General features: G+C 37.9%; 1 protein-coding gene across 1 annotated transcript in view; it reads right to left on the bottom strand.

Annotated features, from left to right (window-relative positions):
- PIGG (phosphatidylinositol glycan anchor biosynthesis class G (EMM blood group)) overlaps positions 1-17,047 on the bottom strand; it is a 75,863-nt gene that overhangs the window by 6,221 nt on the left and 52,595 nt on the right. Inside the window, exon 12 of the mRNA XM_063294879.1 lies at positions 1,493-1,656. Coding sequence (XP_063150949.1) covers positions 1,493-1,656 — 164 coding nt within the window. The remainder of the gene's footprint in view (positions 1-1,492; positions 1,657-17,047) is intronic.

The raw sequence follows: 17,047 nt of genomic DNA, 5'->3' as shown, positions 1-17,047 counted from the left end.
AGCATCATTGCCATCATTTAGGCATCAAGCACAACACTTACATTATCCCAAATTTTTCAGAACTGCTAGTTTTTGAAAAACTTTATACTATGAAGTCAGAACTGCTTTCTTTGTTATTTGTCTATTACAATTTTTTTTAAATGTATCTTTAGAATCTTTATTGTTTCTGACTAGTTTGATAGCTACATTGGAAATATAAATTTATGCTGAAAGTGTATATATAAATTATGTAAATCACTTTCTACTCAAATGGAAATCTCAGGGAATACAATAAATCTTGCTGAACACACTAAGTCAGAAAAGGAAGTATAAGACTGCACTGCAGTTGTGCCATATACTGCTGGAACATTATTTTCTTCAAATAAATCTGGCTAATACTTTACTACTTTAAGAACAAAGATATGATATAAATACTAAAAATTATACACACACACACACACACCCCTTTGGTTCCATCTTAATAGAGACATCCCTGGTCTCGGACTGAAATAAAATTAAACCCTTTCTCTCTTGCCATAGCCAATTTTTAAGTGGTTTATATACACCCCCTTTTTCTTCCCCAGATAAAAGAACTTAAGGCAAAATATGTTGATGAGAAAGCTTTGGGATCAGCAATCGATATTATTAGATTCAGCAGTAAATCCTTCATATCTATCTGAACTGAATGTATAAAATTATAGCAGCTACCACTGCAGTAAGCCCACTCCCTACTGCCTTTCCAGAGGAAGGGAGACAAGGGAATAGAATAGCCAACTGGGCTCCAGTGCTTGAAGGAATCCCTGGCTACTTTTATATGTAGTTTTAAATATTCCTGGATCCCTTTTGTCCTCCAGTGAGCTCTCCTCCTCTGCCATAAGCTAGCTACTTGGGATGCTAAAATAGGGACCTGAGTGAGCATTTCAAGGAAGAGAATCAGTAAGCAGGAATATTCCCCTGCCAACCAATTTTCTCCTCCACGAATTCCCATTTCCTCAAATCATTTCTTTGTAAGAGCTTTTCCTGGACAGACGCTTCAAAAAAATCAATGGACAGAGTCTTCCTGTTTACTGCCAATTCTTCTCCCCAGACCACTGATTTATTATTTCATCCACAACAAGGTTGAGACCAGACATGTAACCACACATCTTTTAAGGCACCTCTTATGTGGCTAGCTCACAGCAACACAGACCTGTTAGCTCTCGGCATAGAGAAATGATAAAATTTAACATATGAGACTATTTATAAGCCATTAATAAACCCTCATCCTACAGTATCAGCCTTTTGGGAGGTGGAGAAGACCTGGCTCATCACCCAGGCTTTGGGCTAGGACAGAAGTGAGCCCAGAAAATATCAGGGCATGGGCAGTCTGTGTGATGTTGTGGTGCTTTGTGTGTGATACATGGTGTTGTTGTGGGGGTGGCTAGTTTTATTTATTCTGCTTTCATTTAATGTTATTGTGAGCTGCCTAGGATTATCTTGCCTAAGATAGGAACGATTGGCAGAAAAAGTTTACCTGTTCACTTCAGAGCTCAAATAACACAGCAGATGAATGGCCCACAGCAGAGGCCCTGAGTACGTTGCAAGTGCAGTAAGGAAAATGGCAGGGATTTCTACATAGTCGTTAAGTCCAACAAAACCAGCTGAAACATCCACAGAAGCAATGCTGTTTGAATTACCCTGGAAAAGAAAGGGGACAGTGAATAAAAGAGAACCAACCAATATATTGTAGAGTTCAAAGCCCATCTATAATCATTTATGAGAAGGGACAGGAAAATAGAAGCCTGGGAACTCAACCAGACCCCAATTCTAATACAACCTTCAACCACTGGGAGTCCAAATGTTGTTTTTTTAATTGACATAGTTACTCTCTTTAATCCTCTGACATCCAGTGACACCTGCAACAAAGATCCTTGGGGGGGAATTGCGTAGACATAAGATTTATTCCTATTAGTTTATTACAACAAAAGGCAAAATCCACCAGAACCATAAAAGCAAATGAAGAGTTAATATACTAAGGATCAGGCGATTAATAAAATGAACGAACTAGGTCTAGGCAGGAATAAATCAACAAATAAATATTTCCAGTGTTCCAGCAGAGACCTCTTACAGCATTCACAAGTGCACAAAACCGGGCAACTGTTTTTGTTATGTCTGGAGACCAATCCATTCATCTCTTCTGGATGATTTAAACAATGAGCCAGTAAGGGACCTATTAATTCAGAATGCCAGGCTTGATGCAGAGGACATGCAGCACTGTCTCAGCTGCCTCACTGGGGGCACAGGCAACCTTCAGATGGAATGTTATTAAACTTTCTCTCTAGAACCAGGGATGGCGAACACCAGTCTGTCTAACCAGTGAGAATGCTCTCCTATGTGAGACAGAGAGGATGTTATCAAAGGAGCCAGATGTTAAAACTATACAACAGAAGCCACCATTATAATAATAGAAAGCTTACTTTTACTTTTGTGGTCAAGGATTCACTGCTTTATCTCTAAAGTGGCTCTCCCAAATCCCAGGATCATCAAGAACTGCAGTAAGACACCACCATAATATAAGGCCATGGTTATAAGACACCACCATAATATAAGGCCTTTCTTCTGAGATGAAACACTTTTATCATCTAGGTTTATGTTGGCCAACATTCCTTCCAAAAAGATTAATTTTAGCCAGTACTTTAATTAGCAAGACCTCATATGATCCTCTGTGAAAGGAAGGGCAGATTCCAAAAGTGGAAGTGAATTTGATGCATCATGGGGAATGTGAAGCATAATTCTTAAGATTTGGATTCAATTACCTAAAGGCTCTTGTATTATTGTTGATGTAAGTGCCAGATTGTGTTCCACAGGGCATAAGGCTCGACTCATAGTCCTGAATAATTTTAGTGCAGCCAGAACAAAATTATTGCCACCAAGTTATACATTAGAGGTATTTTGAGCTCAACAATTTTATCTTTTCTTTGTTCCTTCCTAGCTGTAAGATTATTAGAAAAAAATACCTTTATTTTTAAAGTCCTTGACTGGATACCATTACTACGGATGCTATCATTAATATGGATACCATTTATATGCCAATTGTGAGAGCAGTTAGCATGCCTCTTAGTAGAGCCTTTGTTATTCCAGTAATTGATGACCAATTTTTCTTTGCTGCAAAATGCTGCCAAGACCCTCAGATTCCCTCAAAGCACTGTCCCTAGTCTCCAAAAGGTTGCCCACCCAGAGTTATGGGGTCAACAAACAGCAGATCAGTGATATCAAGAGAATTTAGTTCTGAACCATCTTGATGTCACATCTAACTCAACCTTCAACAGTTATTCTCTTCATTTGTATTTGCCTGGCCAGGGCTCACACGCTGAAGATTATAGGTAAAGTCCAAAAGGAAACTCTTAAGGACGACTCTGGAGCTGTTCATGCTTAGTACTATAGGATGGTGAAGGAAACTATGAAAGTAACTCTTCAGTCCTTACCTCAATTTGGAATATGCTATATGTGCAAAATTAACCATCAAGACAGGCAGAAAACAATATTAGATATCAATGGGTTTTTATTTTAAGGGAAGCTATTCTGTTGAGTATGAAATAAACGCCAGTATGTGTTTTTATGCATTTCATTTTATTTAAAGACTGAAAATGTTTAAATTGGAGGAAGAAAGTTTTTGTCCTCCATTTGATTTTGCAGAAAGGCTTGAGGGTAAATTATACTGTTCACATATTACATTTTAAATATTAAACGTATGCCATGCCAATTCCATTTCCAGGAACATACCAGCCTTCACCCCATAAGCTGAGGAACACACACAAATCTTGTCTTCGGAAAAGATAAACTACCAGGAGGATGGGAATAACTGCACAGGACCAGCTGCCACAGAAAATCAATTTGCTATCAACCACTATCTGCTACCTCAGTGGGTCTACCTGGATGGATGCTTTTTTAATGCATTATACATTTTTGAACATGCATTAGGGAAAAAAAGGCAGAAGATTAATTTTTAATGAAGAATCAGTTCTGTATCAAGAAGAAATAGAAAAACAGAGTACATGACATTGTGGTAAAATTTGTTGTTTATTCGTTCAGTCGCTTCCGACTCTTCGTGACTTCATGGACCAGCCCACGCCAGAGCTTCCTGTCGGTCAACACCCCCAGCTCCCCCAGGGACGAGTCTGTCACCTCTCGAATATCATCTACCCATCTTGCCCTTGGTCGGTCCCTCTTCCTTTTGCCTTCCACTCTTCCTAGCATCAGCATCTTCTCCAGGGTGTCCTGTCTTCTCATTATGTGGCCAAAGTATTTCAGTTTTGCCTTTAATATCATTCCCTCAAGTGAGCAGTCTGGCTTTATTTCCTGGAGGATGGACTGGTTTGATCTTCTTGCAGTCCAAGGCACTCTCAGAATTTTCCTCCAACACCACAGTTCCAAAGCACCTATCTTCCTTCACTCAGCCTTCCTTATGGTCCAGCTCTCGCAGCCATGTTACTACTGGGAATACCATTGTTTTAACTATGTGGACCTTTGTTGTCAGTGTGATGTCTCTGCTCTTAACTATTTTATCGAGATTTGTCATTGCTCTTCTCCCAAGGATTAAGCGTCTTCTGATTTCCTGACTGCAGTCAGCATCTGCAGTAATCTTTGCACCTAGAAAGACAAAGTCTTTCATTGCCTCTACGTTTTCTCCCTCTATTTGCCAGTTCTCAATCAAGCTGGTTGCAAAATCTTGGTTTTTTTTGAGGTTTAGCTGCAAGCCAGCTTTTGCACTTCCTTCTTTCACCTTCATCATAAGGCTCCTCAGTGACTCTTCACTTTCAGCCATCAGAGTGGTATCACCTGCATATCTGGGATTGTTAATGTTTCTTCCAGTGATTTTAACTCCAGCCTTGGATTCCTCAAGCCCAGCACGTCGCATGATGTGTTCTGTGTACAAGTTGAATAGGTAGGATGAGAGTATACAACCCTACCGTACTCCTTTCCCAATCTTAAACCAGTCCATTGTTTCGTGGTCTGTTCTTACTGTTGCTACTTGGTCGTTATACAGATTCCTCAGGAAGCAGACAAGATGACTTGGTATCCCCGTATCGCTAAGGACTTGCCACAATTTGTTCTGGTCCACACAGTCAAAGGCTTTAGAATAGTCAATAAAACAGAAATAGATGTTTTTCTGAAACTCCCTGGCTTTTTCCATTATCCAGCAGATATTGGCAATTTGGTCCCGAGTTCCTCTGCCTTTTCTAAACCCAGCTAAACCCAATTTTCACTCCATGAATTGCTGAAGTCTACCTTGCAGGATCTTGAGCATTACCTTACTGGCATGTGAAATGAGTGCCACTGTTTGATAGTTTGAACATTCTTTAGTGTTTCCCTTTTTTGGTATGAGGATATAAGTTGATTTTTTTCCAATCTGATGGCCATTCTTGTGTTTTCCAAATTTGCTGGCATATAGCATGCATTACCTTGACAGCATCATCTTGCAAGATTTTGAACAGTTCAGCTGGGATACTGTTGTCTCCTGCTGCCTTGTTATTAGCAATGCTTCTTAAGGCCCACTCAACCTCACTCTTCAGGATGTCTGGCTCTAGCTCACTGACTACACCACCAAAGCTATCCCCGATATTGTTATCCTCCCTATACAGGACTTCCGTATATTCTTGCCACCTTTTCTTGATCTCTTCTTTTTCTGTTAGGTCCTTGCCATCTTTGTTTTTGATCATACCCATTTTGGCCTGGAATTTACCTCCGATGTTTCTAATTTTCTGGAAGAAGTCTCTTGTCCTTCCTATTCTATTGTCTTCTTCCACTTCCACGCACTGCTTGTTTAAAAATAATTCCATATCTCTTCTGGCTAACCTCTGGAATTCTGCATTTAATTGGGCATATCTCCCCCTATCACTGTTGCCTTTTGCTTTCCTTCTTTCTTGGGCTACTTCTAGTGTCTCAGCAGACAGCCATTTTGCCTTCTTGGTTTTCTCTTTCTTTGGGATGTATTTTGTTGCCGCCTCCTGAACAATGTTGCGAACTTCTGTTCATAGTTCTTCCGGGACCCTATCTACTGAAGTCCAGTCCCTTAAATCGATTCTTTACCTCCACTGCATATTCCTTAGCAATATTAGTGAGCTCATATCTAGCTGATCTGTGGGTCTTCCCTAATCTCTTTAGACTGATCCTAAATTGTGCAAGAAGAAGTTCGTGATCTGAGCTACAGTCAGCTCCAGGTCTTCTTTTTACCGACTGTATAGATGTCCGCCACCTTTGGCTGCAAAGGATGTAGTCAATCTGATTTTGGTGTTGTCCATCTGGTGAAGTCCATGTATAAAGCTGTCTCTTAGGTTGTTGGAAGAGAGTGTTTGTTATGCAGAGTGAGTTGTCTTGGCAAAATTCTATCAGCCTATGTCCTGCTTCGTTTTGTTCTCCCAGGCCATGCTTACCTGTAATTCCAGGTCTCATTTGACTGCCCACCTTAGCATTCCAGTCTCCTGTGATGAAAACAACATCTCTTTTAGGCGTGTTGTCCAGTAGGTGCTGCAGATCCTCATAGAACTGCTCTACTTCAGCTTCTTCAGCATCTGTGGTTGGGGCGTATATTTGGATCACTGTGATGTTAGATGGCTTGCCCTGAATTCGAACTGAAATCATTCTATTGTTTTTTGGATTGTATCCAAGCACTGCTTTAGCCACTTTACTATTAATTATGAAGGCTACTCCATTTCTTCTGTGGTCCTCTTGTCCACAGTAGTAGATCTGGTGGTCATTTGATGTGAAGTGGCCCATTCCAGTCCATTGCTGACGCCCAAAATGTCGATCTTTAATCTTGACATCTCACCAATAACCACATCCAATTTGCCCTGGCTCATAGATCTTACATTCCAGGTTCCAGTGGTGTGTTGATCCTTAGAACATCGGATTTGCCGTTCACCACCAGCACCGTCAGCCGCTAGCCGTCCTTTCAGCTTTGAGCTAGCTGCGTCATCACGTCTGGGGCTAGTTGAACTCATCCTCTGTTCCTCCCCAGTAGCATTTTGACCATCTTCCGACCTGGGGGTCTCATCTTCCGATGGTATACCGACATATCTCTGGTCGTACTGATCCATTTAGTTTTCACGGCAAGAATACTGGGGTGGGTTTCCATTACCTTCCCCAGGGATCGCATTTAGTCAGCATTCTATATTTCTCCCTGATTCTTTGAGAACTAGTTTCACAAATCACCCCCAAGGGTATGGTCTCTATGCTATCTGAATTGTATACACACAGAGAGAAACACACACACACACTCAGACTTACAGCATGACATTAAGATAGTACAGAACCTCCTTGAAGCTTTAAGAGTCACACATCCCTTTTTTGCAAGATACCAGCTTATGATAACTTGGTCTGTGTCACATTTTTTTGTCTTCATGGAGAAAGCAAGTATAAGCCACAACACCTACAGCATATAACATGGCAGCTGTGCATGTTTAGAAAAGCACTGAGAGTGTGTGCTTTGCACACATCAGTTTCTAGCTACAATCCCAATTGAGAAAGGATGTGATAGTATACATATACTGCATATACATATATTCCTCTTCAGGATAAAAAATGTTATGCAAAGCAGAAAAAAGAAAAAAAGAAATAGCAAGCCAAAGAAATTAAAGACATGAAACAAGAAAACAAATAAAACATACCTAAAGCTAGTTTACACCAAGACCATTCACAGTATTGTTCCACAGCTTTCTCTTCTTCCACCAGATTCATACACAATTTCAGCATCACCCTTTGTTCTTTAAACTTATGTCTCTTTCTCAGCAAATAATCATCTCCATGCAATCAGAACTTCCCAGTCTTTCCCTTATTTTTGACTCATTCATTACTCCTTTACGCATTTGTTTTGAAATTGAACTCTCATATGACCAAACCACATTAATTTACTTCTTTCATACTGGTTGCCTACCTTTTTATTCAGTTCACATTCTTTGATCACCCGTTCATTCTTAATCCTATCCATCCATTTTTCCATCTGGAGTAAACATTCTGCCAATAGACCCAAATGCATCTACCCTAATTTTTTGCTTTTTCTGTATAAAACTTGAAATCCTTCACTCTGTTTCCGTGTCAAGCACAAATACATTGATCTTTGATTGATTATACACCTCATTGCATTAGACTGCAGAAGGTGGTAGAAGGTGCCCCCTCCCAAACACATGTACCAAACCTCTGAGATGCCCCCCCCCCCGCCAAATACATATGGACTGCTTATAAGTAAACATTCATAGCAAGCTGAATTGACCGAGTGGCAACAGGGAGAAGACTCAGTCAGGAACCTGTGGCCCAGTAAACCAAATTGTTTCTATTCACTGACCACATCTCAAAGATAGCATGGCTAGCATGCTGACCTAGTGGAAAGGGATAAATAATAATAATGTCACACAAATGGCTTTCTCTAAAATATTTCCACTGTGTCTGCCTTTTTCTTTGTCTTGCCTTTGCAATGTAGTCGGCCAAAGGTATATAAGCCCTGGTTCTGTTTTTGCTCATGGCCGCTCAGCAAAGTGTCAAAGCTTTGCTGGGAGTCCAGTATATACTGTATTATTGACTGCATGCAAATAAAATTATGTTTTACCTTCAAGGTGATTTGGTTGCTTTAGATGAGCCAGGTTTTGGCCACCACAATACAATCTAACATTTGCTGCAAATCATTTGTGTGCTTAGCCAACAACATGGCATCATCTGCATAGAGAGGTACAGATACATTCACATCCCCAACCAACACACCCCATCATCACAAGATTCCTTATATTTTTATCCGGAAATACATTAAACCAAGAGGACATTAAACATTGTCTTATTTCCCGTTAACCATTTGCTAAGCATTCCATTTCTTCTTACATACGTGTACCACTCACATATATACCCATCATATACCGCTCTTACCACACTCAGCTATCAATCTTTAGCTCCCTATTTGTGCAAAACATTTCAAAATTCTAGCTTATTCAGTTTATTGTAAACTTCCTCTAAATCAAACATACTCAAAACTTTTTTTTCTCACATTCACAAATTCCTCAATGTCCTGAAGAACAAAAAAATTGACCTGCAGATTCCATGCCTGGCATAAAGCTGCACCGGACTTCCCAATGTACCTTTTTCATCACAATTCTCCAGACCCATTCTCTGGAATGCCTAATCTAATCCCACTATACTTTTGGCATTCACTCTTGCTACCATTCCCTTTGTGTAGGGGAACAATTCTCCAAATTTTCAGGCACAGCATTCTTCAAATTTTCAGGCACAATTTTCAGATGAAGTTTTCATACAGAACAATAGCACAATACTTTACATCTAAAATTTAACTTTTCTCCTGATACATCATCTGCATCTACAGAATTACCATTTTTCAACATTCTCACAGCATTCATTTTTGTCACTGTATAGCATTCACTTCAATTCTACTGTTTTACATAATACTATTATTCCCATAAAAATCTTTAAAATACTCCTCTCAGCACTACTTCACTTCAATTTCATCTAAAACTGTTTCATCACTTTAATTTTAAATTCCATGCACTCTGCTGGAGGGTCCTTGCTTAGCCCTTTTCACTCACTTCCAAAACAATTTTTTATTTCTATCAAATTCATGCTGCTTTTTCCCAGCTTCTTTTAAACTTAAACGTTCCTTGCTTTCTTTGACTAAGCCTAAGGTGAACTGATGTCAGCCCTATGAGGTAGACTAGATCAGGAAAGTGACTCCATGAGAAGACTAAATCTTTCCTCAGATGGGCTATACTAACAGAATCTTGCAAGTCTGCTTGTGTTTTACCTTCTCTCCCTCTTACCCCATTGAGTCAGGAATGAGCCTGTCAGAGCCTCTTCCTAATACTACCTCCTTTCCTACAACTTAAGAAATGTGTCTGCCCTTGTTGTTTCTGGAATGGCTTCAGAAGATTCCCTTCAAGGTCATCTCCGTGGCTCTTTACAGTTGAGTTGTCCCATACAATTATAATGGTCTTTGTGTAACCCCACAAGCTATTACTTCAACTGATGAATCCCTCAAATCATGATCATACAATGCTAGAAGAGGTAGGCATTACTTTCAACACTATATTTCCCTAGTTTAAAATGTAGCTGAGGCTGTGAAAACTTTTTGATAAACAGTTTCATAAACTTCAGCAGACTGGCATTAATATTAAATGTCGATATAAGGACTGAGATGGAAGGAATGAGGAGATATGGCTAATAGCCACAGAACTAACTCCCTTGCACTTTAGTCTTAGCTGGAATATAGAACCATCCCCACAACTCTGTTAAAGAAACAGGCTATAACTAAAATGTTAACACCTCAAGATGGAGTCAGAGCAGATACATTGGCAAAGAAAAATATTCCGGGTTTTGTTTTGGTGTGTATGTGCGTGTGTGTGTGTTTGGTGCCTTCAAGTCAGTTTTTAACTCCTGGCAACCGCCTGGACTAGTCCCTGCAGTTTTCTTGGCAAGATTTCAGAAGTGTTTTTTAGCTTTGAAATTAGTTCTTTCAGATGGAGGTTAAATGAAATGCTGTTACAAAAAGAAATAATAGTAGAAACTGTAAAAAGAAATTAAACGTTTTTTTAAAAAATAATCTTAATAAAGGCACAGACGTAAGGATGTTTTGGGACACAAGTAAAGCTTTCAAGAGAGGATATTTTATACAACATAATAGCAAACTTAAAAAGAAGAGGCAAGAGAAAATACAAGCTATTTTGAATGAGATAAAAAGAAAGAAGAATTAAAGAAGCTTCCAGAGAAGGTATTACCCAACAAATTAAGCTTCTACAGCAACAATTGTCTATGTTAACAGTAAGTGAAATGGAAATAAAAATGAATTACGCAAAACAAAACAAAAATTGAGTTCGCAAACAAACCAGGGAAATGGCTGGCATACAAATTACAAAAAGAAAAAGAAAAGAAAATGGTATTAAAATTACAAGAGGGAAATACTGTGGTAACAGATAATGTGAACACGCAAAAAATATTTTACCAATATTACTCTATAATGTATACAAAGGACAAGAAATTTCCCTGGAGAAAATAGTTGAATATTTAAAGAAACAAAATTTACCGAAGATCAGAGAGAAACAGATCATGAATGGACCTATAATAATAAAGGAAGTTTGTGAAGCTATAAAACAGACTAAAACAGGAAAGGTACCTGGACCTGATGGTTTACCAGCTTCTTAAAACATTTATAATAAGAAGCTGGTAAACCATCTGGTCCAGGTACCTTTCCTGTTTTAGTCTTTTTTATAGCTTCACAAACTTCCCTTATTATTATAGGTTCGTTTTGAGGATGAACTCTTACAAACTCTACAAAATATGATGAATTCTATTTTACAGAGGGGAAAGATGCCAGACAGCTGGAAAAAGGCTAATATAGCATTAATACCTAAAGAGGGCCAAGATTTGACTTCAACAAGAAACTATCAGTCGATATCATTATTGAGTAATGATTAAAAGTTGTTTACAATTATTTTGGCTGAAAGGTTGAAAATAATTTTGCAAGAATTTATTCATGAAGATCAATGTGGGTTTTTACCCAAAAGGCAGTTAAGGGATAATATTAGAAATGTGTTGGACATTTTGGAATATTTGGAGCAACATAATGAAAAACAAGCTGCATTGATTTTCTTAGATGCAGAGAAGGCCTTTGACAATTTGAACTGGGCTTTCCTGTTTAAAGTTTGGGTAGATAGGAACTTTGGAGAGAATTTAATTAAATGGGGAAGATCAATTTACATCTAGCGGAAAGCACAAATAATTGTTAACGGAGAACTAACAAAAAGGGACAAGACAAGGATGCCCATTGTCTCTGCTTCTGTTTATTTTAGTTCTTGAAGTACTGAACAGATATAAGACAAGATGAGAGAATTGCGGGAGCAAAGACTAAAAGAGAAACTTGTACGCTAAGGGCATTTGCTGATGATTTGGTGCTGGTTTTGGAGGATCTGTTAAAGGGAATAGAAATATTAATGGGAAAACTAACAGAATTTGGAATGCTAGCAGGTTTTAAGATTAAAAATCAGAAGACAAAAATATGTTAATAAAAATATGAAAATAAAGAATCAAACAGAACTGATGTAGAAAACTGGTTTTAAGATTGTGAAGAGAGTAAAATATTTAGGTATCAGTATGACAAATTTGAATTGTATGTTATTTCAAAACAATTATGTTAAGACATGGAATGAAATTTAAAAAGGCATGCTAAAATGGGAGAAATTACATTGTTACTGTTGGGGAGAATCTCTGTGGTAAAAATGAATGTTTTGCCTAGAATTATGTTTTTGTTTCAGACAATACCTGTTTTGACAACTGATGTACATTTAAACAATGGCAAAAAGATATATCAAAGTTTGTACGGTGAGGGAAAAAGTCTCAAGTTAAATATAAGGTGTTACAAGAGGCAAAGGAAAGAAGAAGATTGGGTCTACCTGTTCTGAAATTGTATTTTGCAGCTTGTTTGATTTGGATGAAAGAAACAGTGTTGCTGAGAAATAAAAGACTCAGTTAGGAGGACATGACTTGAGATTTGGGCATGGATACTTGTGGTACAATAAAGTCAAGGTTAATGTAGATTTCAAAAATCATTATATCAGATGTGCCACACTGAGAATATGAAATAGATATAAACCCAGGCTGTGCCCGAAAACACCTTTATGGGTCTCAGCACAAGAAGCATTTTATGGATGAGAAATAACAGGCAAAGTTAAATGTTTAACATATCACAAGATACTAGAATTTTACCAAAGGGGATATAAAATAAAATCAAGAAAACAACTAATGGCAGAGGGACATAGCTGTCAATGGTTTTCTTATTTACAATTATCAGCAAGATTTAAAATAGATAAAAGAATTCCTAGTATTGAACAATGTAAGAGAGAATTTGAAATGGAATTGTGTACAAATGATAAACATGCAATTGCTAATATCTACAAACTTTTATTGAAATTTGAAACAGAAGAACAGGCCAAAGAATGTATAATAAAATGGGCTAAAAACTTATGTTACAAGCTTACAGAGAATTTTTACAAAATGATGTATGAAACCAGAAAAACTATCCAGAATGTATAAAGGTACTTCAAATTTATATTGAAAATGTGAACAACAACAAGGGTTGTTTTATTATGCTTGGTGGACATTGAAAAAAAGCTTTAAAAAATTGAGTTCAAATACATGCAGTGATTCAGAGGATTTTAAAGATTAATATTCAATTGAAAGCAGAACTTTTTCTCCTGGGACTGATGGATAAAGAGAAAAGAGCCATGGGATACTATTTTATATATAACTGCAGCAAGATTATTGTATGAACAAAGATGGAAAGATTCAGCAATACCTACAATGGAGGAACGGTTGGTGAAGATGACAGAACTTTCTGAAATGGCTAAATTGACTTGTTTGATTAGAGAAAAGACAATATCTACACTTATCGGTGACTGGAAACCCCTTATAGACTTTTTGCGTAAAAAAGAAAAAAATTAACTTGTGATTTATGGTTTTGATGATGAGACAGGATAGACTATAGAAAGAAGAGAGTCATGATGTAACCTTAGAGACAGAGGTTAAAATATATTGTACTTATAACTGCTGTGAAGAAGACTGGAAACCACTTCTTTATATCTTTTTTATACCTTCTTTTTCCTTCCTTCCTTTTTTTTTTGCACTTTTAGCTTCTTTTATCTCTACCTTTTTCTTTCTCCTTTCTTGTTCTATGTTAGTTTGTATTAGTTATTATTGTTGTTAAAACTCTCAATAAAATTATCTCATGCAGAAAATACTACATAAACATTTCAAATGCAATTATATGATATTATGTTGCAGAAGATCTGCTGCAAAGGACAGCAAGTTAGGCATGGCCAAAGCCCTTCATAACTGGTTAAAGAACCAGTGTGTGAGTCAGAGTATCACCATTATCACTTTTTATGGGACAGCCAAAGTGGTTGCAACCATCCTCAGAGGATTCGTATGCACCCAACTTCTTTTATGTTAAGAAGAATCATTGTGGATGTCTTGGAGAACCTTTCAAAGACCAGTACAAGAGGCTATTCAGCTATTCATAGCAGAAAACCCACTGGTAGCTTATCACATGGTAGAACCCTTCACATTAATACTTCGATCATAAACAAAAATACTTTTGCCCAAATCCCCCTGCACGTAGCGGCAATAAGCTTGACAGAAACCTTCAGATTAAACACTGAAATTTTATGAAGCTAGAACTCAATATAAAAGAATTACAGATTGCAGCATGTTAATGGTAGCAAAGTAAGTGCAGTATTAGACAGAACTACAAGCTAAGAGACTAGCACACACACTAATTACACCCATTTGGACTACTACCCACCACTTTTCTCCTCCTCTTGGCCATCCATGCTTCTTCCCTTTAAATGACATTAGGTTGGTATGTTTCATATAGCTTTAATACTCAAGGTTTCTTATCCATGAAGTAGAGAATAGGAAGCAAAGGATATAAGCAATGCTTTTTAATTAGCTAGGTGTGTTCATCTTTACCTCTAAAGCTATTCTTATTTGCCACCAAAACACTTCTGGTTCATTAGCTAACTCCCCAAGGAAAGATGGGGAGAAGTCAGTAACAGATAAGGTTATTAAATACAGTATGAGAATATAAGGGACGCGGTGGCGCTGCGGGTTAAACCGCTGAGCTGTCGATCGGAAGGCCGGTGGTTCGAAACTGCGCGGTGGGGTGAGCTCCCGTTGTTAATCCCAGCTCCTGCTCACCTAGCAGTTCGAAAACATGCAAATGTGAGTAGATCAATAGGTACCGCTTCGGCAGGAAGGTAACGGCGTTCCGAGTAGTCATGCTGGCCACATGACCCGGAAGTGTCTATGACAACGCCGGCTCCAAGGCCTAGAAACGGAGATGAGCACCGCCCCCTAGAGTCGGATTCGACTGGACTTTATGTCAAGGGAAACCTTTACCTTTACTATGAGAATATAAGTCTATATAGCTTAATGTATCGAATAAAAGGCTTTGATAACTGGAAGCAAAGACACAAAATATAAGCAGGCCATCACTGTTTGGTTCCTATAATTTCTGGGCAAGAGCTGTAAGAGAAAAGGTAACTGAGTCAATATTCCAAAAAACATTATTCCCAAATTTAACATTGTACTACAAGACTGACAGCATGAATAGTTTTTCTAAAACTGTCAGTTTATCCCTTAATATTTTTGCAATCCAAACAGAAGCGAAACCAAGAGAATGACGCGTTGAAGTACGTACAGCTAACGTAAAATATAAAGAGAATCCTTTCCTTTCGTGGGGAGGTAGGCAGCATACAAATTCTGTTTTAGTTTTAAAAATTTGACTAGTGAAATTAGCAAATCATTATCTAGGCAGAATTTAGTTAGATACTCCACAGCTACCACCACATTTTTTACTCCAGAAAAGGACTTTATTTTGGGATTTTTCTCATGAAAACATTTCTTCATTCCTTATAGATGGAAAGAAATTAGTAAAATTGGTAATTCTAAGTGGCAAACCTTTTTTTCATGGTCGAAATAAAAACAGTTGTTGACTAAAACTCTGGGATTGATACAGCGCTGCACTGATCATCCAATAATTTGTATCTACAGCCTGTCTTTGGTCTTCATTTAAATGTAAATTCAGACAATCAGGAAATTAAATACAAACACAGACTATGTGGACAGGAGCTACCAGAAATAATAATTACAGCCAACCAAGACAAAAGCCTTTTTAAAAAAGCATAAAAGCAGTAGCCAATGGCTACTTTGGATTGTCTTTACAGCCCATTCTAGTTGGAGCAGCACGCTCTCTGAAAGACCAGATTTTTCCATGCCTTAATCATTTCTCAGATTACTATAACATAACCTATGTGATATTAGGCTCGAAGTGCATTTAAAAGCTATGCCTGAAGCAAAATGTAGCACTCAATTGTTTTTTTCTGATATAAAACAATAAATAACCAACAGTTCTTTGGTGGTTTACAATAAAAAGACAGGGCCTTAAAATTATAAACCCAAGTTAAAACCCAGATTATTAACAATGAATTAAAGGGACCAACTATTAAGAGGCTGTCTCAAGAGATGCATTTTCAAGATTTTTTTAAAAGCGAAAAGAACAGTTAGCTTCTCAATTCAACAAGGAACACACTCCAAAGGCTGGAGCAGCTAACGTAAAAACTCTGTCCTAAGTTGTCTTGAGACATGGCTGTGGCGATCACAGGTGAACTTCCTTACCTGACCTCAGTGAATGACAGGAGGAATCAGAGACAGCATTCTCAAAACTCAAGGCACATAAGGTTTTAAATGTAATGAGCAACACTCCGTATCTCAGATGAAGGAAACTGGCACCAGGGTAAAGCCTTCGGTACAGGTAAATACCTTTTTGCTTGTTTCTTTTTTCCCCAGAAACCAGCCTGACTGCTAAGCTCTGTATTAGTTGACATTTCTAGACTAGACACAAAAGCAGCTCTCCAAAGCACATTTCAGTCATCAACTCAGAAGTTACCAGTGTATGTACCAGTTTTTAAATCATTTTTTTTCAAGAACTGTTGATTTCTCAGGTGAACCTGATAAAAAGTGCTCTGTCTGTTTGCCTTAATTTGGGAAACCAAAGAGAGGTCTGGATCCCATATTCTATACCCCTTTATAAGAAGTTTGGTCTCATGCAGAATAGGTAAATCTATCATTTCTCTGAACTGCAACCCTGAGTAGTGTTTCTGCCTTGTTTGTGTTCAGCTTTTATTTATAATTCCTTCCCTACCTTATAGACCACAAAATGTCAGTCCTAGACCAACTACGCTGGCGTTTAATTGGTTCCTGGGCACAATTTAAGATGCTGCATATTTTAAGGGTGGACTCCCCCCATAAAAGTTTATCTAAAATGTATTATCTTCATCAAAGGCTTTGTTATTTTATTTAGGATGGTGAGAGTACAAGACAATTGTGAAATTCCATTCCAGATTAGTTAAGGAAAGGAAGCAATATCTGGAGCTTCATGGTCTATATGCCTTTGTTTGAGAGAACAGACAGAATATAAACGTGATTCAATAAACTAGGACTAATATAGGTAATAAAACATCTTATCAAGGCAACCAAAATGTGA

The sequence above is a fragment of the Candoia aspera genome, chromosome 2 (assembly GCF_035149785.1).
Source record: "Candoia aspera isolate rCanAsp1 chromosome 2, rCanAsp1.hap2, whole genome shotgun sequence".
Lineage (NCBI taxonomy): Eukaryota > Metazoa > Chordata > Lepidosauria > Squamata > Boidae > Candoia > Candoia aspera.
Note: the sequence above shows the minus strand (reverse complement) of the source record. Positions and strands in the feature narration are given on the sequence as shown.